General features: G+C 45.8%; 1 protein-coding gene across 3 annotated transcripts in view; it reads left to right on the top strand.

Moving 5' to 3' along the window:
- The window catches only part of MYBL1 (MYB proto-oncogene like 1), a 300,163-nt gene that overhangs the window by 256,842 nt on the left and 16,460 nt on the right, over window positions 1–26,861 (top strand). For all 3 annotated transcript variants that reach the window (XM_030190161.1, XM_030190160.1, XM_030190159.1), the window contains exons 12-14: window positions 2,389–2,503; window positions 16,134–16,250; window positions 16,327–16,434. In XM_030190161.1, the coding sequence (XP_030046021.1) occupies window positions 2,389–2,503; window positions 16,134–16,250; window positions 16,327–16,434 (340 nt within the window). The remainder of the gene's footprint in view (window positions 1–2,388; window positions 2,504–16,133; window positions 16,251–16,326; window positions 16,435–26,861) is intronic.

Genomic DNA, 26,861 nt, shown 5'->3' with positions numbered 1-26,861 from the left:
GCATGTTAATAAACAGAGATCAGATAGCCAACCTAGGGAAACATTTGTATAGTTTTAAATTTTTGTCAGAATGAGTGATTGCCTCAGTATTGTTACAGTTTTAGCATGGATAAATAACTTTGACTAGTCCTAATACACATGGAGGGGTATAATCGAACGTGAACGCCCATCACCATGGGTGTCTACCTCCGTGGATGGGTCCGCGAAGGGGCGGGCCAGACCGTATTTTCGAAAAAGATGGGTGTCCCTCTTTTGTTTCAGTAATACGGTTTGTGCCGGGCAAATGCATCGCATTTGGGTGGATTTGAGCTGGGCGGTATCGGTTTTCAGCGATAATGGAAACTGAAGGCGCCCAGCTCAAAAACGAACAAATCCAAGGCATTTGGTCGTGGGAGGGACCAGGATTCGTAGTGCACTGGTCCCCCTCACATGCCAGGACACCAACCGGGCACCCTAGGGGGCACTTGTAACAATTAAAAAAAAAAAAATCTAAATACCTCCCAAGTCCATAACTCCCTTACCTTGGGCGCTGAGCCCCCCAAATCCCCCCCCAAAACCCACTGCCCACAACTCTACACCATTACCATAGCACTTATGGCTGAAGGGGGGCACCTAGATGTGGATACAGTGGGTTTTGGGGGCGGTTTGGAGCGCTCCCATTTAGCAGCCCAAGTGTAACAGGTGGGGGGGGGATGGGCCTGGGTCCACCTGCCTGAAGTCCACTGCACCCACTAACAACTGCTCCAGGGACCTGCATACTGCTCTGATGGAGCTGGGTATGATATTTGAGGCTGGCATACAGGCTGGCAAAAAAAGTTTTTAAAGTTCTATTTTTTTTTTTTTTTTTGGTGGGAGGGGGTTAGTGACCACTGGGGGAGTCAGGGGAGGTCATCCCCGATTCCCTCCGGTGGTCATCTGGGCAGTTGGGGCACTTTTTAGGGACTTGCTCGTGTAAAAAAAAAAAGGGTCCAGAAAAAGTGACCCAAATTCTCGCTTCTGGCGCCCTTCTTTTTTCCATTATTGGCCGAGCACGCCCATCTCTCCTCAGCCGATAAACACGCCCCAGTCCCGCCTTCACCACGCCTCTGACCAGGGGCGTATCTGGACTCCGGCGGTAGGGGGGGCCAGAGCCAGAGGGAGGGGGCACATTTTAGCGCCCCCCCCGCCGCCGCCGCCGAGCCCCCACCGCCACCAATAACTTAGTCTCTCCACCCCCCTCCCGCCGCCAACCCTCCCCCGCTGCCGTTCTTACTTTTGCTGGCGGGGGACCCCAACCCCCGCCAGCCGCGGTCTGCTTCCACCTGCCGCTGCCTTCAAAACTTCTTCTTCAGCCGGCGGGGGACCCCAAACCCCCGCCAGCCGCCCCGCGCTGTTTAAAATTCATCTTCGGCCTCCGTGGCCGTGCTGCTGGGATAGGCGGCGCTGTTGAAATCCACTTCGGAGTCTGACGTCGTTGTACGTTGTACGTGCTGCGACGTCAGACTCCGAAGTGGATTTCAACAGCGCCGCCTATCCCAGCAGCACGGCCACGGAGGCCGAAGATGAATTTTAAACAGCGCGGGGCGGCTGGCGGGGGTTTGGGGTCCCCCGCCGGCTGAAGAAGAAGTTTTGAAGGCAGCGGCAGGTGGAAGCAGACCTCGGCTGGCGGGGGTTGGGGTCCCCCGCCAGCAAAAGTAAGAACGGCAGCGGGGGAGGGTTGATGGCGGTAGGGGGGGCCAGGGCAAAATCTGCGGGGGCCCAGGCCCCTGAGGCCCCACGCAGATACGCCCCTGCCTCTGACACGCCCCCATCAACTTTGTCCGTTCCCGCGACAGACTGCAGTTGGAGATGCCCAAAATTGGCTTTCGATTATACCGTGGTGGGCAGACTTATACGGTCTGTGCCAGAGCCGGTGGTGGGAGGTGGGGCTGGTGGTTGGGAGGAGGGGATAGTGCTGGCCAGACTTATACGGTCTGTGCCCTGAAAAAGACAGGTACAAATCAAGGTAAGGTATACACATGAGTTTATCTTGTTGGGCAGACTGGATGGACCGTGCGGGTCTTTTTCTGCCGTCATCTACTATGTTACTATGTTACCCATGAGAGAAGGGCGCCCATCTCCCGATTTGGATCGAAATATGGACGTCTTTCGAAAATAAGCCTGATACTGTATTTAATTCTAGGCTCAATAGAAATTGGTCAAAAAGTATTGACGGACATTTGCACAACAGCAGCTTTTAATAATGATACATTGTGTGTCTGTGTGTAAAGAAATAGAGAAAGTAATTCTGGTGTAGCATGTTAAACTAGTTACACTTGAGATTCTTCATTATTAAATACCAGTTGATCCTTTATCTTGAAGATGGAGAGATAGGGGTAATTCATACTAATCATTTGTCTTATGTGCTAGTTTTAGAACTCCTACTATCAGAAGATCCTTGCTAAGTACTACACCAAGAACGCCTACACCTTTTAAAAATGCTTTAGCTGCCCAGGAGAAAAAGTATGGACCTCTCAAAATTGTGGTATGTTTCCTACCTACTTTCTTTTGTAGTCTTACCCCTACTCTTCATGGCCTATTCCTTTGCTAAAGAGGAAATCCTTTTCTGTGTCTAAGTCCATTAAAGTCATATATATGCCAGTATAAATTTCATTCTGCAATGGTGGAGTAATCCTTTGTCTTATTTTGGACTCAAATCCATCACATCTGCATTCTCTTCAAGACTTGTTGGCCCCCAACATTTCTACCATCACGTCCAATGCTACATTTGCCAGTAAAGACTCCCGCTGTTAAAGCACAGGTTTCTATCGATGTGCACATATCTAATATCAGATCTGTTGCATAAGCAAAATTATCTAAAAGGATTTACTGCAAACGTCAATATTAAATGTAAGTCACGATGCATACCTCCATGAAGAATCTTTCAGGCAATAGGATGGCATTTTCTAACCATGTTTCTTTGTTGACAAGCAGAGTAAATCAGCCACACAAGTTGGTGATATAAAGCCAATATGGAGTACTTCTCTTACAGTTCAGAATTAACTAGAAATGTTAAGAGTATGTGAAACCATTTTCAAATGTTGCCCCCCTTGTGCTAGTGTGTCAGATTTTTTTCCACTCAGTTGACCATACTTGTTGGATAGCTCTCTCATTCCTGCTACAGTTAATTCAGTTGCTTCCTCAACATAATTTTCACTGTTTTTTATATGTTTGTTGAAATTGTTGTATACAATACAAATTACAAAATTGAACTTCAACATACAACAGCCTCAAATAATAAAATCCCTCCCTCCCTTCTTTCCCACCCCTCTTTCCCCCAGGCTGTGAGTGGTGAAGGGGTGAACAAACATGTGGATAAAGGTGAGCCGGTTGATATTGAGTATCTGGATTTTCAAAAGGCGTTTGACAAAGTACCTCATGAAAGACTCCAGAGGAAATTGGAGAGTCACGGGATAGGAGGTAGTGTCCTATTGTGGATTAAAAACTGGTTAAAAGATAGAAAACAGAAAGTAGGGTTGAATGGTCAGTATTCTCAATGGAGAAGGGTAGATAGTGGGGTTCTCCAGGGTCTGTGCTGGGACCGCTGCTTTTTAACGTATTTATAAATGAACTAGAGATGGGAGTACTTAGTGAGATAATTGAATTTGCTGTCAACACAAAGTTATTCAAAGTTGTTATATCACAAGAGGATTGTGAAAAATTACAAGAGGACCTAATGAGACTGAGAGAATGAGCGTCTAAATGGCAGATGGCGTTTAATGTAAGTGCAAAGTGATGCATGTGTGAAAGAGAAACCCGAATTATAGCTATGTAATGCAAGGTTCCACATTAGGAGTCACCGATCAAGAAAGGGATCTAGGTGTCGTTGTTGATATGTTAAAACCTTCTTCTCAGTGTGCTGCAGCGGCTAAGAAAGCAAATAGAGCGTTAGATATTATTAGGAAAGGAATGGAAAACAAAAAGGAGGATATTATAATGCCCTTGTATCGCTCCATGGTGCGACGGCACCTCAAATATTGTGTTCAATTCTGGTCATTGCATCTCAAAAAAGATATAGTGGAATTAGAAAAGGTACAGAGAAGGGCAACGAAAATGATAAAGGGGATGGGACGACTTCCCTATGAGGAAAGGCTGAAGCGGCTAGGGCTCTTCAGCTTGGAGAAAAGAGAGCTGGGAGGAGATATGATGTCTATAAAATAATGAGTGGAGTGGAACAGGTAAACTAGCCATGTCTCAACCTGCAGTATTGAAATTGTTATAGGATTTAATTGCTCCTGGGTTTTCTGTGATATTCAGCAAAAGCTTTTCCTGTGGGATTGTTCCAGATTAATTAAAGAAAACAATAGTAAGACCACTATTAAAAAAATAGTAAGGTTGATCGTAAATCAGTTGACAATTATAAGCCTGTTGCATCATTACCATTTGTGGTAAAAGTTATGGAAAGAATGTATACAATGATTTAGTGGAATTCTTAAGTACACATGAAATTTTAGATCTGAACCAGTTTGGATTCTGGTCAAATCATGATACGGAAAACATTTGTGTTGTTATTTGGTACTGTATGGACTGGTTTTAGTGAGGGACAGTGTTTTTTGCTAGTAATTCTACATACTTAATGGTTGACTAGAAGAGAGAAACTGGCTAGATCCATGTCAATCTGGATTCAAACCCGATTATGGAACAGAAGCGGTTCTTGTATCCCTACTTACATGATCTTCACAGAAACCGAGACACGGGATTCGCCTCGGTGTTAGTACTTTTAGATTTCTCAGCAGCTATTGACATTGTGGATCATGATATGCTAGAATGACTGACAGAAACAGGTATCAATGGAACACTACTTGTCTGGTTCATATCCTATCTATCAGACAGGCAACAATCCATAATGTTTGGCAGCAACTCATCACCACCATGGGTACTGACCTGCTGGGTACCACAAGGATCGATGTCACCTATTCTGTTCAATATCTACCTTAAGCCACTAGCTGAGCTGATTCGGTCAATGGACACTCAGTTCTGCATCTATGCGGATGATGTGCAGCTACTCATATCCATTGAACCTGACTAACCTACAGCCTTGGATAAACTGATTACCTGTCTAACATCAATTTAAGAATGGGCTTAACACAACAAACTTTGCCTGAACCCAAGTAAAACTGAGCTTCTCTGGGTCCCTAACGAAGGAGAGGAACAACATAAAATTCAAGAAACAGCATGGTGAAAAACAAGACGCTGATGACTTTGGTGCTGAAAATTGGGTTGTTTCAGTTCTTCCTACCATCTTGAACGAATTTGCACCTTGTGATATTTTCTTTTTTCCATATCTTTTTTTTATTATAATTTTTATGATACACATTAGTTAAACCTTGAATTACAACTTATCTTCTAGCAATACAGCTTATGAAACTTTAACTTCCCTTTCCCTCCCTCCCTCCCCCTCCCCCCTGTATCATGGTGGTGCTATATTCTGTTCCTGAAATTGTTCAAAAGGTTGCCACAGTTTGTCAAAGGCTCTGATTCGCCCTCTTCTAATAGCTGTCAGTTTTGCCATTTGGTACATAAAATCCACTTTTTGCATCACTCTTTGCATATCTGGCAGCTGCTGCTGTTTCCAGTTTTTGGCTATTGCTATTTTAGCTGCTACCAGATATTGTATAGCCAGCCTGTGCTGGAGTCCTGTCGTTGATGCTGGTTTAAGATGTAGCAGACAGTTTTCTGGCTTGCATGGCTAGGGCTGTTGAAGCACTTTAGTAATCAGTAAAGTCACTGTCCTCCAATATTCTGTAATTCTTGGACAGTCCCACCAAATGTGCATGAATGTTCCCCTAGCTCCACAAGTCCGCCAACAGTCTGCTGATACCTCTGGGTAAATATGTTGCAGTCTATCTGGCGTGTAATACCACCAATAATAGATTTTAAAGCCATTCTCAATTGCACTCTGAGCCGTTGATGGTTTAGAGAGATATCGATACCCTCTCTTCCAACTCTCTTTGGGGACTGTGTTTTGTAGGGCTCTCTCCCATCTATTAACATAGAATGTCTGGGGGTCTGTGCATTTTAACAATGCTAGGTAGATGCGTGATACGCTTCCTCTACCCTCTCCCTTTCCCAACGCTACTTCCAAAGATGTTTCCCCCAAATCTAGTTCTTCTCGTGCCTTGGTTAGCATATAATTACGTATACAGCAATAGAATACTTGGTCTCTAGCCTGCAGTCCATATTCCTCTTGCAATTCCGAAAATCCTACCATCTTGTCCTCATCCCATAATTTTCCCAGTATGTGCAGCCCAGCTCGTGCCCATTGTTTGTAACTGTTCTCAGTCGCTCCTAGTGGGAAACCCCAGGCCCTGCTTATCCCTGTCTTGTGAAAATATGTTCTCTCTGGGAACCATTGTTTCCTGATTTGGTGCCATGTGGACAAAATATGCCCCACCCCTATGGGCACCCTTCGTCCTATGCTCCTAAGTTCCTTATCTGGGGCCCACAATATGTCTCCCACCTCTCTCATCCCCATCCAGGCCCTTTCCCAATGTAACCATTTTTTGTTAACAGCCGGATGCCAATCTGCTAGGATTCTTAATTGGGCCGCCTGGTAGTATAGGAAAAAGTTGGGCACTCCCATCCCTCCTCTATCATATGGTTGATACATTATAGCACGTTTCACCCTCGGTGGCCTTTTTCGCCAAATATAAGCAAACATCTTTCTGTTGAGGCATGTAAAAAAACTTTGGGGGATAGGTAGCGCCATAAAGAGGTATAGTATTTTCGGCAACATTATCATTTTAATCGCATTAATGCACCCTATCCATGAAACATTCAAGCCTTCGCATCTGTCCAGTTCAGCGAACAGCTCTGTTATTTTCGGAGGAAAATTTGCCTCATAGAGCTCCTCTATCCTAGGAGTAATCTGTATCCCAAGATATTTGATAGATTTTGTGGCCCAGATAAATGGGAGTGCTGTTTTCATTCGCTGTGCCTCTTGCCCCGAAACTGTAATGTTAAGTATTTCTGTCTTATTAATGTTTACCTTAAAGCCCGACAGCCCCGTATTGCCTCATTAACTTTATTGCCTGCTTTATTGAGGATTCTGGGCTTGTCAGTGTCATGAGGATATCGTCTGCGAATAACATCAATTTGTGTTCCCTTTTCCCTCGCACCACTCTTTTAACTCCTGTATCCCTTCTAATGCTACAGGCCAGTGGTTCGATAGTCAATGCAAACAGTAGTGGTGAGACTGCACATCCCTGCCTGGTACCTCTTTTGAGGTTTATAGGCTCTGAGTATGAACCATTGATTTTTAGAACCGCCAGGGGGGCCTGGTAAAATAACTGCAACCATTTCAAGTACCCTCCCTCTATGCCGACTTTTTGCAGCATCACAAAAAGGAAGGGCCATTCTACCCAGTCAAATGCTTTTTCCGCATCAACCGAGAGAATTACCGCTGGTGTCTGTTCATCCCTGGCCTGTTGAATTACATGTTGTAGGCATCTCGTGTTATCAAAGGCCTGGCGCCCTACAATGAAACCCACCTGGTCTTCATGGATAAGCTTGGGCATCACGAATTGTAATCTGTTTGCTAGAACTTTTGTGAATATTTTATAATCAATATTTAAGAGGGAGATTGGTCTGTATGACCCACATTGCTGTGGGTCCTTCCATGGTTTAAGCAATAAGGTTACCGCTGCCAGTCGCCATGTATAAGGCAGTTCTTGCGCCTGGTCAAAGGACTGGAGGAGCCTTACAAGAATTGGCGCCAACAGGGATGCGTATAGTTTGTAGAGTCTAGCGGGGAACCCATCCGGCCCTGGGGCTTTGGCATGTGGCAGATCTTTGATCGCTTCCTTTATCTCCTCCATCCCTATGGGCTCAGATAGTTTTTGCTCTTTCTCCCTGCGATAACTGAGGCAGCTCTATCCCCTGTAGATAGCTGTCGATATCCCTGGGGGTGACCTCCACTTCGGAGTTGTACAGGTTAGTATAGAATTCATGAAAGGTTGTTTGTATATCACCTGTTTGTGTGACAATCTGGCCTTGTTGTGTTTTAAGACAATGGATATGATTGCGTGATACCCGCTTTTTCAGCTAATTAGCTAGTAGTCTACTTGCTTTATCCCCCAGCTCATAGTATTCCTGTTGCACTTGTTGCAATTGGCTAGCTACCTCTGCGATCTGAAGCTCATTAAGTTGCATTCTATATTTGTGGAGCTCAGTCATGACCTTTGTGTCCCTGGGATTCATTTTATGTTGCCGTTCTGTCTGCACCATCATCTCCCTGAGTTCCCGTTCTTTAGCTTCTTTTACTTTATTCAGATGGGCCTTAAGGGAGATTAGCTGCCCTCTCAATACTACCTTTAGACCTTCCCAGAGGTTCACTGGGTGGATATCCCCCACATCATTGAACTCTACATACTCTTTTATATATTGTTCTATCTTTCCCACATTCTCCGGATCGTTCAATAGAGCCTCATCTAGACGCCAGTATCTTTGGCCTCCTGCTTCACTTCCAATCCTGAACGTCAACAGGACTGGGGCATTGTCAGACCATGTACGGATGTCTATTTTTATCTTCTGCAAGGCTCTAGCCACTATCCCATCCCCCAGCCAGAGGTCTATCCTCGAATAGGAATTGTGTGATGCTGAATAGTAAGTGAAATCTTTTTTCTGCATGTGTGTTGCCCTCCATAAGTCAGTTAGGCCCCACCTATTCATAAATCTTTTCAAGACCTCTCTTATCTTTTCTAGCATATCCCGCTTGCCCCGTTGAGTTATCTAGGATGGGGTCTATTGTCAAATTAAAGTCTCCACCCATTAATAGCTGGCCTTACACATTTTGTTGGAGTACTGTTTCAATTTCCTCCATGAACTTGCCTTGCCCTTCGTTGGGTGCATATAATGTAACAAAAGTATACTGAGTGTTGTATAATGAGGCTACAACCAAGAGAAATCTGCCCCCCTTATCCGACACTATTTTAGTGATTTTCCAGGGCAATGTATCCGAAAAGGCCACAAGCACCCCCCCCCCCCCTTTTTATGATGTTGGCTGTTTGTGGACTGTAATACCACTGGGTATCTCTTATGGGCTATCAATTTCTCATGACACTTCTTTAAATGCGTTTCTTGCAACATGATTACATCACTTCTCACTCTTACAACCTCTGAAAACATACGCTTGCGCTTAATTGGTGAATTGAGGCCCTTAACATTCCAGGTCACACAATTGAACATGTTGTAAAGTGTCTTCCCCCTCTTTCTAGCCTATTCAGCAACCACCAGATACTGTAGTATTGTCCCCATCTCTTCCCTCCCACCCCTCCCTCCCTCTTCCAAAAAAGACACGTCCCAATCACCTCTGGATAAGTACATAAGTAGTGCCATACTGGGAAAGACCAAAGGTCCATCTAGCCCAGCATCCTGTCACCGACAGTGGCCAATCCAGGTCAAGGGCACCTGGCACGCTCCCCAAACGTAAAAACATTCCAGACAAGTTATACCTAAAAATGCGGAATTTTTCCAAGTCCATTTAATAGCGGTCTATGGACTTGTCCTTTAGGAATCTATCTAACCCCTTTTTAAACTCCGTCAAGCTAACCGCCCGTACCACGTTCTCCGGCAACGAATTCCAGAGTCTAATTACACGTTGGGTGAAGAAAAATTTTCTCCGATTCGTTTTAAATTTACCACACTGTAGCTTCAACTCATGCCCTCTAGTCCTAGTATTTTTGGATAGCGTGAACAGTCGCTTCACATCCACCCGATCCATTCCACTCATTATTTTATACACTTCTATCATATCTCCCCTCAGCCGTCTCTTCTCCAAGCTGAAAAGCCCTAGCCTTCTCAGCCTCTCTTCATAGGAAAGTCGTCCCATCCCCACTATCATTTTCGTCGCCCTTCGCTGTACCTTTTCCAATTCTACTATATCTTTTTTGAGATACGGAGACCAGTACTGAACACAATACTCCAGGTGCGGTCGCACCATGGAGCGATACAACGGCATTATAACATCCGCACACCTGGACTCCATACCCTTCCTAATAACACCCAGCATTCTATTCGCTTTCCTAGCCGCAGCAGCACACTGAGCAGAAGGTTTCAGCGTATCATCGACGACGACACCCAGATCCCTTTCTTGATCCGTAACTCCTAACGCGGAACCTTGCAAGACGTAGCTATAATTCGGGTTCCTCTTACCCACATGCATCACTTTGCACTTGTCAACATTGAACTTCATCTGCCACTTGCACGCCCATTCTCCCAGTCTCGCAAGGTCCTCCTGTAATCGTTCACATTCCTCCTGCGACTTGACGACCCTGAATAATTTTGTGTCATCGGCGAATTTAATTACCTCACTAGTTATTCCCATCTCTAGGTCATTTATAAATACATTAAAAAGCAACGGACCCAGCACAGACCCCTGCGGGTCCCCACTAACTACCCTCCTCCACTGAGAATACTGGCCACGCAATCCTACTCTCTGCTTCCTATCTTTCAACCAGTTCTTAATCCATAATAATACCCTACCTCCGATTCCATGACTCTGCAATTTCTTCAGGAGTCTTTCGTGCGGCACTTTGTCAAACGCCTTCTGAAAATCCAGATATACAATATCAACCGGCTCCCCATTGTCCACATGTTTGCTTACCCCCTCAAAAAATGCATTAGATTGGTGAGGCAAGACTTCCCTTCACTAAATCCGTGCTGACTTTGTCTCATCAGTCCATGTTTTTGTATGTGCTCTGCAATTTTATTCTTAATAATAGCCTCCACCATCTTGCCCGGCACCGACGTCAGACTCACCGGTCTATAATTTCCCGGATCTCCTCTGGAACCCTTCTTAAAAATCGGAGTAACATTGGCTACCCTCCAGTCTTCCGGTACTACACTCGATTTTAGGGACAGATTGCATATGTCTATAGCTGAGAGGAGCGACGTCCTTCTTCGTCTCTCAGCCACTTCTAATTTCTCCTCCTCCCCTGCAAAATGGTGCGTCTCACCATTGGCCTTCTCCTGTGTTCTGTGCCACTCAACCTTTCGAACATTCTGCTGGTGACTTAATTTTCCCGCTTGTGAGTGCAGTTGTTTTCCGGATATCTGCCTCCGTAGGCATCCGCGGCCTTGCGAGATCCTTTGCCATTTGGGTTTGGTGGCTCGAACTGCCTCTCCTTGTTTGTAGTGGTGAGGGTCTTCTGCATTCTCCCTTCGCTTCAGATATTCCTGCGCATCTTCCATCGATGCCACTCTCCTCTGTTTTCCCTCACAGAAAAATGTTAGTGCGAATGGGTATTGCCATTTGTATGGCACACCCTCCTCTCTTAACTGCGCTGTCAGTGGCCGCAGTTCTCCCCACTGTTTAAGGGTTATTGCTGAGATGTCCTGATACAATTCAATCGGGTAGCTCTCCCAAGTCAGCGGGCTCGCCCCTCTCGCCTTCTTCATCACTGCTTCCTTAACTTTGAATTCTGTAAAACATGCCACTATATCTTTTGGCTGGTTCGGTTTTCTCATACCCAGTGCCCTATGTGCACGTTCTAGTCGAATTGTAGTCTTGTCATAGTGCTCATTTTCAGTAGATAGCACTTGCGCTGTGATGGATTGCACCACCTCTTCACAGTTGTTAAATTCAGGTGCCTCAGGTACCCTACGAATTCTAATATTAGAGCGTCTGCTCCTATTCTCTAAGTCCTCGATTTTGTCCATAAAGTACCTGGATTCTGTTTTCCTCTCGTCCAACTGCTGCTCCATGGCTTTCATCGCTTCCCCTTGCTCTTCTTGGCCATTTTCGATCTCCATCACATGATTTCCCAGCTCGGTTATTTCTCCTGTTAGCTCAGTGCTCAACTGGGCAAAGTCCCTGTGCACTTCTTTGAGGTCTGTTTTTATTTCTTGGAACCATGTACATAGTTTCGCCCAAACCTCTGGCTCTTCCTCCGTTCTTTCAATTGGGGGATCGTCGCGTGCTTGCTCCGAGTCTTTCTGTTCCACTCTCGTGCTATGGGCGCCATCTTCTTCCGTTAGCAGCCCTCCATTTCTCCCTTCTTGCTGGTAAGAGAACGCTGCTAAGTCCGGCGTTTTAATCTTGGATTGAGACATTGTTCGACTCCTCTTTCTTTCACCTATCGAGACCTGAGTCTTTGAGCTTTCTCCCATGGGTAGGAGCGCTAATTAATTGCTTTTTTTATATCTGATAGACGGGAGCTCCGTTTTCACTGCTCCATTCTCTGGCGTGATGTCATTTCCTCCTCCACCTTGTGATATTTTCAATGCTGACGAAAACGGTCTCTACTGGCGAGCAATTCCTGATGGAACACTTGCATTCAAACAAGCCGAAACTATGGAGGTAAAACGTCGAAGGACCGACTGACAATCCTTCTTTGCTGCAATATGGATGGGAGTGAGAAGTTGGAACCTCTCGTCATTGGAAAGAGCAAACAGCCCCGTTGCTTCAAGAATGTTAAGCGACTTCCTGTGTCATACAAGGCTAACACAAATTCATGGATGACTGGGCCAAATTTGGAAGCCGTGGCTAAAGAAGTTAGACACTAGAATGCAGGCACAAAAGCGTCAGATTTTGTTGCTTTGTGATAATTGTGCTGCACACAATGATGATGTCAGGCTGTCTAACGTCAAGGTGGTCTTCCTGCCACCAGATACTACCTCTCTGATCCAACCTATGGATCAGGGCTTAATAGCCAATTTCAAACAACATTATTAAAACCTTTCTTCCCAAGAGCAACTTTTCGATACCTAATACAATCAATAGCCCTAAGCCATGCCGATTATTGCAATGGAATCTACGCGGGCTGCAAAGAACTCATAAAAAAAACCCAGACCGCCCAAAATACAGCAGCCAGGCTGATATTCAGCAAAACACGCTTTGAAAGTGCCAAACCCCTCCAAGAAAAGTTGCATTGGCTCCCAATCAAAGAACGGATCATCTTCAAAATCTGCACCTTAGTCCACAGAATCATATACGGCATAGTCCCAGAATACATGACAGACCTCACGGACTTACCAATAAGAAACAAAGTTAGATCATCAAGATCCTACCTAAACCTACACTACCCAAATTGCAAAGGACTGAAATACAAAACAACTTACGCAGCTGGCTTCTCCTACATAAGCGCAGAACTATGGAATGGGCTCCCAAAAGCTGTGAAAACAATCCACGACCACTTGAACTTCAGGAAATCACTAAAAACCAACCTATTGTGATAACCCCAGTGTCTGCCCTTACATGAGGAGGCCGCCAGAGGGCGCTCTCCCACTAAAACCCGGGAAAATGCCCATTCTGGTCACTAGAGGGAGCTCCGGGGATCTAGCTGAGTATTGGCATGTATGGGCCAATAGAGGGAGCTCCAGAGAGATAGCTGGGGGAGTGAGAAGAGTCTTCTAGGCTAGATCTTTCTGGAACCAGAGGGGCGAGGTTTCAAGAGGTGGGGAGGTTTATTGGACACCTCATAAATAGCTTCCTCTCAGCAGAGGAAGGAGTTTTTGCCCGAGGGAGAGGAGATGGGAGCCTGGAGGCCGGAAGCCTGAACTGTGTGTCCGAGAAGGAAAGCAGGCTGAAAATCCTGGGGTAAGAAGTCCCTGAAGTATTGGGGTGGGACTGTGTGTCCTCAGTACTGGGAAAGAACTGGGTGTTCAAGGGGAAGGACTGTGTCCTCAGTACTGGGAAAGAACTGGGTGTTCAAGGGGAAGGACTGTGTCCCCCCAGTACTGATGTTGGAACTGTGAAGGGTTTAAAAAGAACAAACAGCCGTGGGGTGGAGGATAGGACTGTAAGGTTAATGTGAATAAAGAAGGTCCTATCCAGGGGAGGAGGCTGTTATACCCTGAGACCCAGGTGTCCCACAGTAAATGGTCTCAGGGGCGTGAATTTGGGGTAACCAAATAATAGTTGGAAAGCAAGGTTCCCACTAGACTGGAGCATAGTTCCAATAAACTGAATTTACATATGATCAGCTTAATTTGCATATTTCTGTGAGCAAAGGGATCCGCACTATATCTTCCAGAGGAGGACGGTGACCAGGGGGCTCACCAGAAGAACTGGTAAGGTGGTTCGGTTACCAGGAGATACAGCGGGGAGGCCGGGCCCGAACTGAAGGTTAATGAAGTGGTCACCCTGAGGGAAAGGGGAGGACCAAACATAGAGGCCCGAGTCAACGGAGACACAGAAAAGTCTGGTCTCAAGGTGGTTCCCTGAAGCAAAGGGCTGGTGAGGCTGGGCAGGAGCCACTGCACACCAGAGAGCACCCCTGCGGGCTTACACTATTCAAAAAGGCCTACCCCAACGACCCCACGTAACCCTCTTCACCTACCAACACAGCATGACTATGATCGAACAGGACAACACGCAATCTTCATTCCGACTCTCCACTTATACCTCATACGATCACTATACAACTTTGTATTTGTTATCCACCGACTGGGCAAATGCCTCTGACAGTACTATGTAAGCCTGCAAATAGGTGAGAAAATGTGGGGTACAAATGCAACAAATAAAATAAATAAATAATCGGGCTCTTGTGCTACGTTGTCTGATGAGCATTATGGATGACCAGACTTGCAAGGATAAACGTGCTGGTTGAACTGGCTCGTAATCTATCACTGTTGGATTCCCTACATATGCAGAAAGAAGCCTGGAATCATGTTACATAGGCAACCATTGTGAACTGCTACAAGCGGGCAAGCTTTGTTAGGGATAAGGAGTGGGACGAAACAGATGTAGCTGTTGCAAATGTGTCAGATGAACAGGCTATTGACATCCCAGCCTGTGTTACTGAAGAGGAGTTTCATCACTACGTAGCTGTTGATTACGATCTACAAACAGCTGACGACAGCACTGATGTCGAGATATACGCCTCCAAAATTTAAAAGGTGTACCTCGGGGTTAAGGTGGCGTCGGCAGCGAAAAGCGTGTTCTTCGCTCAGCGCACCTTCGGCCTTCCCTTCTGTCTCTGAAGCTCTGGTCCCACCCTCATTTTTACCATGGCGATAAGGGCTCCTGTCTTATCAGTGCACTAAGTAGTTAGTGTGTGGTAATGTAGATGCGCTAACTGGTTAGCACAGGAACATATACTCTCCACCCCTGACACACACACCCTTATAACATTTTTCTTAAATGTTTTAACATGCAGTTAGCGCACGCACATCCCAAAATTAACGTGGAGCACATTAGTTCATCCCATGTTTAGGCGCACATTAGCACCTTACACTACTTAGCAAAAGGACCCCCGAGTTAGCTTTTGTGTTTCACATCAACCATTTAGGAGAAAAAAAACCTCTTCATACCCTGGATAGCAAATCAGCCCTCACATTCTTTTTAAAGAGGACAGAAATAAGGGACAAGATGAAATTAGTGGACAGTTAGTATCATTAGAAAACATCTGCAAAGCAATAACTTGGTCTTCACTGCATACCTATTTGTCCTGCTACTGTCTTGATCATACACCCAGATGGGACAATGTCTTTAGACAGGCCAAGTTGAAAAATCTGTTTGCATAACTATTCCAGCTGTCACATTCTTAATCACTAGTTCATCTTGACTCCTGCAACATCAAGATGAACTTTCAGGAGGGGAAAGGAGATGGGACTTGATATACTGCCTTTCTATGGTTACAGTCAAAATGGTTTGGTACTTATTTGTATGTGGGGCAGTTGAGGGTTAAGTGACTTACCCAGAGTCACAAGGAGCTGCGGTGAGAATTGAACCCAGTTCCCCAGGATCAGTCTGCTACACTAACCACTGGGCTACTCCTCCTGAAGCAACCCTTATCTGGGATGACCCCCATGGATGATTCATCCTGCTTGTTAACAGAAAAAGCAAAGTTGTCTACTTGTAATATGATCCTCCATAGACATGATAAATCATACACACAATCCCATCTACCTCATTGAAGGCTCGAAGCTACATAGCAACAAAGGAATCAGCTCAGGGGCAGAGAGAGACAGGAACAGGCGAGTATATTCAAAGACTTTTTCTAGTTAATTCTGAGCTCTGAGAGATCTCTGTCTAGATGCTATTGGCTGATGATAACCATTTGTATTTTTTATTTATCCTATAGTCTATAGGGAACCCTGTTACAACTAAGCATCTTCACTTTACTGGTACAGAAATAAAAGCTAATGTCTGCTTTTTCTTTTAATGTTTTTAGTCACAGCCTCTCTCCTTTTTGGAAGAAGACATTAGAGAGGTTTTAAAGCAGGAAACTGGAAAAGATATATTCCTCAAAGAGGAAGATGATCCTGTCTATATAAACTGCAAACAAGAGGTAAAGCCACAAACCACCAGTTAAGCAACTTATTGTTAAGATACCAGAGGCTTTAATTTATTATTATTTGTTCTAGCATGTTTCTTCTGTGAAGAAAGTGAGAAAGTCATTAGTTTTGGATGCCTGGGAAAAAGAAGAACTTGGTGCTCAGATGTTCACAGTTGATTCTATTTCAGATATCCAGGTGAGGGCATAAAGAACATTTTTTGCACATGGGTTGATGTCTGTTCTAGTTCGTCTCAAAGCAACATTTAATGTGTGTTCTGTAGTGGAGATAAATTTTCAAGTAGCTTGACTTCTTTTATTCTACCCTTTATCCTGCAGCAGTGGTGCAGATTTTGCTGTACTATTCACAGTGATCATATCTGTAGGTGATAATTCTGTGAGTACTGTTATTACTTAGCACTCTTGATATTAAGCAAACACCTGCGCTGTGTCCAAGTAGGAGTAATTTGTGTTGGGTTTAGCACTCTATCATTTTTATTTATTTATTTATAGCATTTATACCCCGCTCTTTCCCACTCGATAGCAGGTTCAGTGCGGCTTACAACGTATGGGTACAAGTATCACAGAGATAACATGATGTATGGGTACAAAGTATCATAGAGGTAATACAATATATGGGTAAAAAGTATCACAAAGATAATACAATTGTATAGAGAAGGACAAGATGATAAGAGGTGGGGGAGGGTTGATAAGTTAGCTGATATGAAGCAGTTGAATCTTTTAATTATTTTTGAAGTGCGTTTACTTAACCTATCTGAAGTCTTTAGCTATATGTTGGCAGGCCAAAGGGAAAAAAAACTGCAGAGGTTCAAACTGCTATTTGAGAAGTAGATTAATATGCCCAAATGATCTCGACTAAGCCTTGTTTTGCATTATTTTGGAGAATGTACTGGACATGGAAATGCAAGGCAGACATAATTCCTATCACTATGAACTTACACAGAGGTTAACATATGTATTTGGAAGTCAGGCACTAAAATTGTTAAATTGGTGTCTGTCCCCGTACATCAGATACCTGTTTTAAATGAATTCAGTGTATTTCTAGACAATGTACTGATTAGAAATTTTTGTATTGGTAGCTTTCTCTGAGGATGAGCAGAATAAGCCCAGCTTGAACCAGGAGCAGTGATTATCAAGCAGGGGAATTTTTGGAGTGCACTACCCCTAGTGCCAGTACCTTCATATGAGGCCCCTTCATTTCCTTTTCTGCAGAGCACTGCAGTCTTTTTTGGTATTCTGTATTGCTCTTTGACCTAGTTTCAGCATCACAGGTATTCTCCATGTCTAGCTGCGATTGTGTCATGCCAAGGTAAATAGAGACAATTCAACAGATCCCTAGATTGTAAATTAACTTCAGTTCAATCAAATCTTGTAGAACAATAATCTTACATAAATATAAAAAAAAAATTTTAATAGACCAGTCAGAAATAACCTTATATCTGGCTTCACATAAAGTATCCGTACAAAAGAGACCTTAGCCAGCTCAACATTCTCATCAGTACTTTTTATCTTTTTTTGTTAATTATTTTTAACTTTGAAAGCATTTTAAAGCAGTTTTGACTTAGAAACTTATCTGAAGTGCTATGGAGAACCAGTTGCCGATACAGCTGTGTTTCGGTATGTGCCTCAGCGGTCTCCTAAAAAACAAAAAAGCATTTCATAAAAGTCAAATAAATAAAAATCTTATATTTTAGAGTGATAAATTATCTATGGCATAAAAAAAGCCTTCCGTAAACTTTAACAGAGCTCTCTCTCCATGGCACAGCCAAACTAAAAAAAAAAAGTAATGGCAGCTGCATCAGTCACATAACTAATTGGCTCAATCACATGCTGTTAAGAACCAATAAGAGGCCAGGATTGACATTCAAATAGCTGTCATCCATTCACTTTCTAAATTCAAATCCTTAGGGCACACAGTATTTAAACAAATAAATCCAACACTCTTCCTTATAGTTCAAAAGAGATTCAGGATTGCTACCCTCCCTCCCCATCATAATTTCTACCCTGGAGTTAGTTCTAAGGCTTCCCTTCATGGACTGAGCTAAGCTCCGCCCACTGTGATGTCACAGTGAGCTGTTGAACATTTTTTTGGGTAGCCTGTACCGGAGGTGTCACGCACTGACGAAAGAGCACTCCTTTGTGTGAAATTCATGTGGGATTGGTGGGGTTTTGGTAGATTTTTAAACGTAACTGTCTTAGGATGTCTTTGATTCCGGTTCGAATAGAGCAGGGTAGAACTGGCCACCTTGCCTCAGTTTCTAGTTGTTTTAATAGGGAGAGAGTGCTAGTCTCGGTTAAACGTGAGCCTTTACAACACTCCAGCATGCGGCCTGTAAATATTTGTTTAGTCAATGCTAGGTCTGTTAAAAATAAATTATCTTGCAGGATTTATTCACTTCTAAGAAGTTTGATATCTTGTGTATCACTGAATCGTGGCGTTTAGATATGGATGTCATGGTGATTAAACAAGCGACACCTTCTGGGTTTTCAGTGTTCTCTAAACCGAGAATCAACAAGAAAGGAGCTTGATTCTCTGAAGACAAGCAGGCCTATAATTCTCACATGAGGGTAACACAGGTCCGCATTGCCAGTCTGGACTTGTAACAAGCTTTAAACAGGTCTTTGAGCATGAGACTCACTCCACTGTGCATGCACGAATGCCTTCCCACCTGCCGCAAGAGCGCAGAGCTAGCAGTTCAGTTTCTCCTGCGGTGAGGAGAGGGTGCGTTTATTCCCATTCGTCACAGCTGGTTCGGCCTTCTGTCTATTTTTTGTGCCTTCCTTTTGTTTTTTTATATACCTCTCTTGGGGGTTTTCTTCATTTTATTTCTTTCCAGTATCTTCATGGATTATTTTTTCATCTTTTTAAAGTTTTCTTTCTTTTACCATGCTCGCTAGGCCGCGTTTAGGCCTGAGCTCTGGTCGAGTTTTTCCCTCCTCCTTTTCCTGGCGCTTTGCCCTTTTTAGCACCATTGAATCATTTGATTTGGCCACCAAGATTCCCAGTGGCTTCGAGCACTGCACTTGGTGCAATAGGACGATCTCTGATAAAGGCATCCATTCTTGGTGTCTGTAGTGTTTGAGGCCTAATCATACCCCTGCAAACTGTATTCTCTTTCTTCATATGAAGAAGAGAACACAGTTGGCCAGAGAAGATCAGAGAAAAAAAATTTTGGAGCCAGGTCCGAAGCCTCAACAGTGTTGGCAACAGTGGCTTCAGTGTCTGCATCAGGGCATCAGTCCATATGACTGCGATACCCTTGCACACCGAGAGTGACCATGCATCGAGTGGGTCTCCACCCGCTATGCAGGGCCCCTGGGACTGATAGGCGCTGGACCTGACCCTGAGGTGATGAGGACTCAACATCATCCTCTTTGGCACTGGAGTGTTAATGCCATACATCGGAAGAAGCATCAGCATCGATCCACCCAAAACACATGGTGCTGGGAGCTCCAGGGCACAGAAGGATTTCCCGGTTCCTGAGAAGCACCAGGACCACCGCTCTCCCTCCATACAGGAGGTGTCTGTGTGGGTTTCCGCACTCCCTCTTTGACCCCCCGCAGATTCAGCAGCACCCCAGCCTTTCCCAATATCAGCCCTCAATGAGTGCCTCTGGCGGGGATCTTGCAGAGTGCATCAGTGTCTGGGGTACTTGCGCCAGCTATGCCTCTTGCTTCAGTCCCGCATGGCCACTAGCCTGCGGTGAGATCTCCAACACTGATGCTGCTTGTGCTCTCGGCTGCCACCCATGTTGGCACACCCTCTGGAGTCTAGGCCACAGCCAACACCTCAATACCTCTCTCAGGGATCATGGTACCTTTCATCTAGGTAGGCTTGGTCTCATCCCTCCCAAGAGAAGTTCTTCACTGACACCGATGAGGAGCACTCATGGGATTCAGAAGAGGATCCATGGTACTTTTTGGAGGAGGAGTCCTATGGCATCCCATTTGATCCCTCCCCTCCACAGGAAAGGAGGAAATCTCAACCTGAAAGCCTTTCCTTCCTGTCTTTTGTGAAGGAGATGGTAGCTGCCATCCCAATTCCCTTGGCAATAGAGGAAGAGCCCAGGGTTGAGATGGTCAGGTCCTGGTCTACGATTCTCCTGAAGAGGCTGTGATGGTCCCACTTCACGAGATCTTATGGTCCCTCTCCAAGAAGATTGACACCATATACCGGATTCTGTCTTCCACTGGGTTTGATAGACCCCAGTTGCCTCACCATTCCCTATGGAGGAATACACCCTCAAAAGGGCCAGGAGTTCTAGGGACTATGCTTCAGTGCCCCCTGATAGGGAAGCTAGAACCCTGGATTCTTTTAGGCAGAAGATGTATCAGACCACCATGCTCGTCTCCCGTTTCCAATCATACCAGCTCTACATGAGCCTGTACTTGCGGTCCTTGGTGCGCAGTATGTCTGATTTGGCAGACTCTCTTCCACCGGATCAGGCTGAATCTGTTCACCAGCTGGTCAAGCAGCAGAAAGCGTATCGTAAGTTCTTGTCCAGGGGCGGGTACGACACTTGATGGGGCCTCTAGGATCTCTGCCCAGAGTATAACAATGCACAGACTTCCATGGCTGTATGTCTCTGACTTGGACCTGGCAGTCCTGCGGAGGTTGGCAGATGCCACGTGCCAGGGGATAATCTTTTTGTAGAGAAGGTGGAGGAGGTCGCTGACCTTATCAAGAAACACACTGAAACCATAGATTCTCTCTCCCACCAGGCACCTTTTACATCTGCCTCCTCCTCTAGGAAGTTTTTTGTTAAGTTGAAGAGGAGGTACACCACTTCTCCTTGCCAGCCTCAGCAGGCTCAGCCCCAGCATGCTCGTTTTTGTCAACAGCTTGTGACTAAGGTCCAGGCAGCTCCCCAATTAGAGCAGGGGATGAGCTTTTGAACAGCTCCAGCAGAGCATAGCTGCTGTAAAAGTGACTGTCCCAGTCAACTTGTCGGTTAGGGGGAGGCTGAAATTTTAGCAAGAAAGGTGGCCTCTTTTAACCTCAAACCAGTGGGTTCGTCAAATAGTCTGTCTCAGTTACACCCTGCATTGGCTACAGAGTGAGACCACTAGAATGCCCACTGAGAGCGCGTATCACTTCAGTTCTCAGCACTAGTAGATGTTTGCAGAGGAACTGTCTGACCTTCTCAAGGCCCATGTGGTCAAACCCATTCCACCAGGGGAAGAAGGGAAGGTATTATATTCAAAGTACCTCCTTGTGCAAAAGAAGACAGGGGAGATGCATCCCATCCTAGATCTAAGGGGCCTGAACAAATTCCTGGGCACCCTTCTTCCCATGATTCAGGAAAACGATTGGCTATGCTCTCTGGAATTAAAGGATGCTTATACTCGTATCCTAATACATCCAGCTCAGAGGAAGTATCTTTGGTTTTGGCTGGGAACACGTCACTTTCAGTATAGCGTGTTACCTTTTGGCCTTGCGTCGGCTCCACCAAGTGTATTGGAGAAATTGTAGTGTCGCTATGCAGACTGAGAGTCCATGTATACCCCTGTCACGACAAGCATATCAAAGGACGGTTCTCAGGAGTCCATGCAGAGGACTATTCGGTGTTAGACATAATAAGGGTTTGTTTTAAACTACCCCAAGTCCCATCTGCTCCCTGTCCAGCGATTGGAATTCATTGAAGCCCTGCTAGACACCCGGCCTGCTCGGGTTTTTCTCCCTGTGGCATGGGCAGACGCACTTGTCGCCCTCACCATCTGAGTCCGAGCAGCTCAGCAGGTCACAGCCCGGCAGATGTTGAGGAGGTTAGGCCATGTGGCCTCTACTGTTCATGTGACACCTATGGCACGTCTTCAAATAAGAACTGCCCAGTGGACCCTGGGTTCCCATTGATGCCAGGTCACAGGGAGCCTAGAGGTTGTCATCTGAATTCTGCCAGAGCTGACTCAGTCCCTGCTCTGGTGGACAGTTCAATCCAATTCGACTCTGGGACTCCCATTCCAAACTCCACAGCCCTCAAAGATGGTGACGATATATGCATCCCATCTAGGGTGGGTAGTTCACTTAGATAGGCTTCACACTTGAGGTGTTTGTTCAGACCAGGAGACAGATCTCCACATCAGCCTTATGTGTCAGGAGACCATCCGGATGTAGCGTTAGGTGCACCAGCACGGGATGATCCTCAAGACCACTTACCTGGCAGGCAAATCCAACAGCCTGGCCGACAGACTGAGCAGGATCATGCATTCGCACGAGTGGTCACTCATCATGGGCTTTTACCATGATATCTTCCGAGCCTTGGGCACCCACTCTGTGAATTTCTTTGCCACTCAGTCCAATCACAAAGTCCCTCAATTCTGTTTCAGGCTCCAGGCCCATGACAGGCTAGCGTCAGATGCCTTCCTTCTTCATTTGGGGACAAGACTTCTGTATGTGTATCCTCCCATTCCTCTTGTGGGGAAGATTTTGCTGAAACTGAAGTGAGACTGCGGGACCATTATCCTGATCGCTCCCTACTGGCCCTGGGCGATCTGGTTCCTGCTTCTTCTGTAGTTATCCTCCAAAGAACAGTGAAGATTGGACAAGAGATGTCGTCTGCATCCCAGCCTCCGGTCTCTGACCCTCACAGCGTGGATGTTGAGAGCTTAGAATTTGCTTCCTTGCATCTTCCTGATGGTGTCTCCAAAGTCTTGCAAGCTTCCAGGAAAGATTCCACTAAGAGATATTATTTTTTCAAGTGGAGGAGGCTTGTGTCTGGTCTGAGGGCAAGGCCCTAGATTGTTTCCTTCCGTACACATACCTTGCTTGAATATCTCTGCACCTTTCCGAGTCTGGTTTCAAGACCAACTCCCTAAGGGTTCATCTCAGTGCAATTTGTGCTGCTTATCAAAGTCTAGCAGGTAAGCCCATCTCTAGACAGCCTCTAGTTGTTCAGTTCATGAGAGGTTTGATTTTGTTAAAGCCCCCTGTCAAACCAGATGTCATGGGACCTCTGTGTCATTCTCACATAGCTGATGAAATCTCCTTTTGAGCCACTTGCTTCCTGTCTTCTGAAGTACTTGACCTGGAAGGTCATATTTTTGTGGCTGTTACTTCAGCTGACAGGGTCACTGAGCTTCAGGCCTTAGAGGCAGATGTACCTTATACGAAGTGCATGTGGAGGACTACTCTGTTATTCCACATGCACCCTAAGTTTGTGTCAGAGTTTCATCTGTACCAGTCGATTGTTTTGCCAACATTCTTCCCCTGACCTCATGCCTATCCTTTGCAAAAGCGCACTGCACACCTTGGACTGCAATCGAGCATTGGCCTTTTGTTTTGTTCTAGGCTGCTCTCTCACTCAGATTCTATATAGTTTCAGGCTAATTACTTTTTTGAAGTCCAATCGACCACTGGTGGTGGTTTTCGGTGAGCCTGGTAGCTAGGGATTCCCACATATGAGAATTATAGGCCTGCTTGTCCTCCGAGAAAGTGAAGATACTTACCTGTAGCAGGTATTCTCTGAGGATATTGGAGGGGGGTGTATTGCCCTGAAGGACCTCCAGGATAATAAGCTCAAGTAGACCTTTGAAGTGGTGGTGCTGGGTCTCCAGGCCTCAATCTGGAGCTCCTTTGTGGTGTGGGCCTGTCTGTAATGGCATTAGCGTGCCGATCAGTTCATTTTACCCAGGGGTCTGTGACATGCTGAGGGCACTGAACTGCCCTTTTCTGGGTAAGTGGTTGTTTGGTGAAGACCTCAACAGTTTTGTGAAAGAGCTCGGGGAAGTGAAACTGCAGTCCCATATGTTACTATGGAAATGTGTAAGTCTAAGTGCTTTGAAAATACTCCTTCATGTTTATTAGATGTTTCTCAGTTTGACTTTAGGCCAAAATATTCAACTGAGACACTTCTGATTTCTGTGTTAAGTTCTATTCGGACTGGTTTTGACAGAGAAATTGAGTATCTCATGGTGACTTTTGATATTTCTGCTGCATTTGATACTGTGCACCATGGAATCCTTTTGAATTGCATAAAGGACTTAGGCACTTGTGGTAAAGTGCTACTTTAGTTTGAGTCTTTCCTCTCTCGGAAACAGTTTCGGGTCCATCAGGTTTCTTAGTGTTCAGAATGGATTGATTTAGCATTAGGTGTACCCCAAGGCTCAGTGTTATCAGCTATATTGTTCAATATTTATATGAGACCTATTTGTCAGGTCCTTCAATGTTTAGATGTTCAATTTAGACTTTATGCAGATGATATTCAGTTTTTCTTTCCTATGCCTGACACTGTTGAGAAAAGCTTTCAATTTTTAGCAACTTCTTTGCAGTAAATGAGAGCTTGAATGGATGCTATCTGTTAATGCTGTATGCTGTGGTTCATGTTTTAGAACCATGGGGAAAAGGGTAGGGAGACTAGTTAATACCAGTGACATCACCAATTTAAGCTGGAGTGCTCCCTGGAGGTATTTTTCACTACCTCTAGCAGGAGGTAGGTTGGTCGCATGGCAAGGTCGAGCCTAATAGCTGCTCCCAGTTTTCCTGGTCTCTGACTCTACCTGGTTGAGTGCAGATCTTGCCTCACAGCCCTCAGTTGCATTTTAGTGTGAGGCTTTGGCTTGGTCCTGTTGGGCCCTGCTGGGAGGGATGCAGGTCCCCATTCCCCCCCCCACCCCCACGTGACCCATACACCCTGTTCGGGTGTTATTTTTTATTTTTTTGTTACATTTGTACCCCGCGCTTTCCCACTCATGGCAGCGCTCAGTGCGGCTTAGATATTGTATACAGGTACTTATTTGTACCTGCGGCAATGGAGGGTTAAGTGACTTGCCCAGAGTCACAAGGAACTGCCTGTGCCTGAAGTGGGAATCAAACTCAGTTCCCCAGGACCAAAGTCCACCACCCTAACCACTAGGCCACTCCTCCACTCTTACTCACCCTGCAGCTCCCAGGCTTTCAAAAAAAGAAAGAAAACCCTTTTAATCTGGTCTGGCTAGATTTATTACCTTTGTCAGGGCATAAAGCCATTTTGAGGGGGGGGGGGGAAGCTGCCTTTGCAGGTAATCCTCCTTTAATTGGGGAATGCCAAGGAACGGCAGAGACGTCAAATCCCTGGGCCAAGGCAAGCTTGAGGAAGCAGACAAGCTTGCATGTGCTTGATTAGGAACTGTAGTTTTTCTTAAACCCAGAATACTTATTAACTTAATACAGCTGCCAGCTCTGTCTGCCCATCAGAAATGGCCCAGGGGGTGTGGGTTGAGGGGCTGCCAGAGCTAATACCTTTCCTCCCTCTGCTGAAGCCTCAGGACCCATGGTTCCAATGACTTTGGCAGGAACAGTGGCCATTTTCTCCCAGGCTGTTTTCTCCTGCAGAGTTCAGTCTCCATTGGAGTGGGGGTCTTCTATTCCTGCCCCCCTTTGGTCTGAATAAGCAGACCTTGCTGTCGGATCTTGGGTTCCCTCCCAATGGTGAGGCCTCATTTGGGGTTCAAAGTTTCACTTCTCAGATTTGGGGTTTCTGGAGAGTTTGGTCTCCCGGAGGTGGTGTGAGAGGACTCGGAGGCCTTCTTGGACTGTGTCTCCCATGGATTTGGATTCCGAAGATCCTGCTTCTCGAGAAGCGGAGGAAGAGCAATCTCATGTGATCTGGTTCTTTTGCCTCGAGGAGCTGTCTTGCCTCATTGATGAGGTCACAGGGGCTTTGGCTATTCTCAAGCTGCCCACTACAGACACCTTGGAAAAGAACCCATTATCGGAAGACCTCTCAGGATCTCCAAAGCATTTCCTTCTCTATAAGGCCCTCATCTATATGATTATGGCAGAGTGGGAGACCCCAGATGACCCCCTCAGGAGCTCTAGGATGCTTGATCTCCTCTACACCTTCGTTCCTGAGGTGGTGGAAAGGTATTGAGGGTTCTTCAAAGTGGATGCCAGGGTCACAGCAGTCACAACAGCAACCACGGTGCCAGTCCATGGGGGCACTGCCCTTAAGGAGCTCCATGATAAGATGGAGCAGCAGCTCTGCTTGGCCTTTTTGGTTGGAGCTTCCAGTATTTAGGCTGCCATTTTTGGCAGGTATGTTGCTAGGGCTATGATGCGCTTGCTGCCACAGTTGCTGGAGTCCCCCGTGTTCGCCTGGAATCCGGTATGGCATTTTTGGCGGGCGTTCTCTATGAGTTGGTCCATTTGGCTTCCTGCTCAGTGGCTGCTTCATGGTGGAGCGCTGTTAGTTGTGGCTTTGCCATTGGGTTGCGGATGTAGCTTCTAAGAAGCTTTTGAGTCAGCTGCCCTTTAGGGGGTGTTTGCTCTTGCGTGAGGACCTGGAGAACTTGGTGAAGGATATGGTGGAGGCGCAGTCGCTCTGTCTCCCCGAGCTGAGGCAAAAGGGTGCTCAGTGATCTTCGATATTCAGGGATTACTCCAAGAGGGCAGGCCACATTAGGTCCGCTCAGCACCCTCTGGCTCTGAAGGGGGTGTTGGAATAGATTTTTCATGCAGAAGCCCCAAGCGAGCTGCACCCTTACGTCCCTTAGTCAGGACTGCAGTGACCAGGCCTGCCCAATGAGGGTGTGGTAGCCTCCCCCCCCCCTCTGTGGTTCAACCTTAAAGCACTAGGCTGTTACTCTAATCCTTAACATCTCTGCGATCTAGGAGTAGTGAAATCTGTT

Source organism: Microcaecilia unicolor, chromosome 1 (assembly GCF_901765095.1).
Source record: "Microcaecilia unicolor chromosome 1, aMicUni1.1, whole genome shotgun sequence".
Taxonomy (NCBI): domain Eukaryota; kingdom Metazoa; phylum Chordata; class Amphibia; order Gymnophiona; family Siphonopidae; genus Microcaecilia; species Microcaecilia unicolor.
This window is presented reverse-complemented; position numbering and strand designations above follow the sequence as displayed.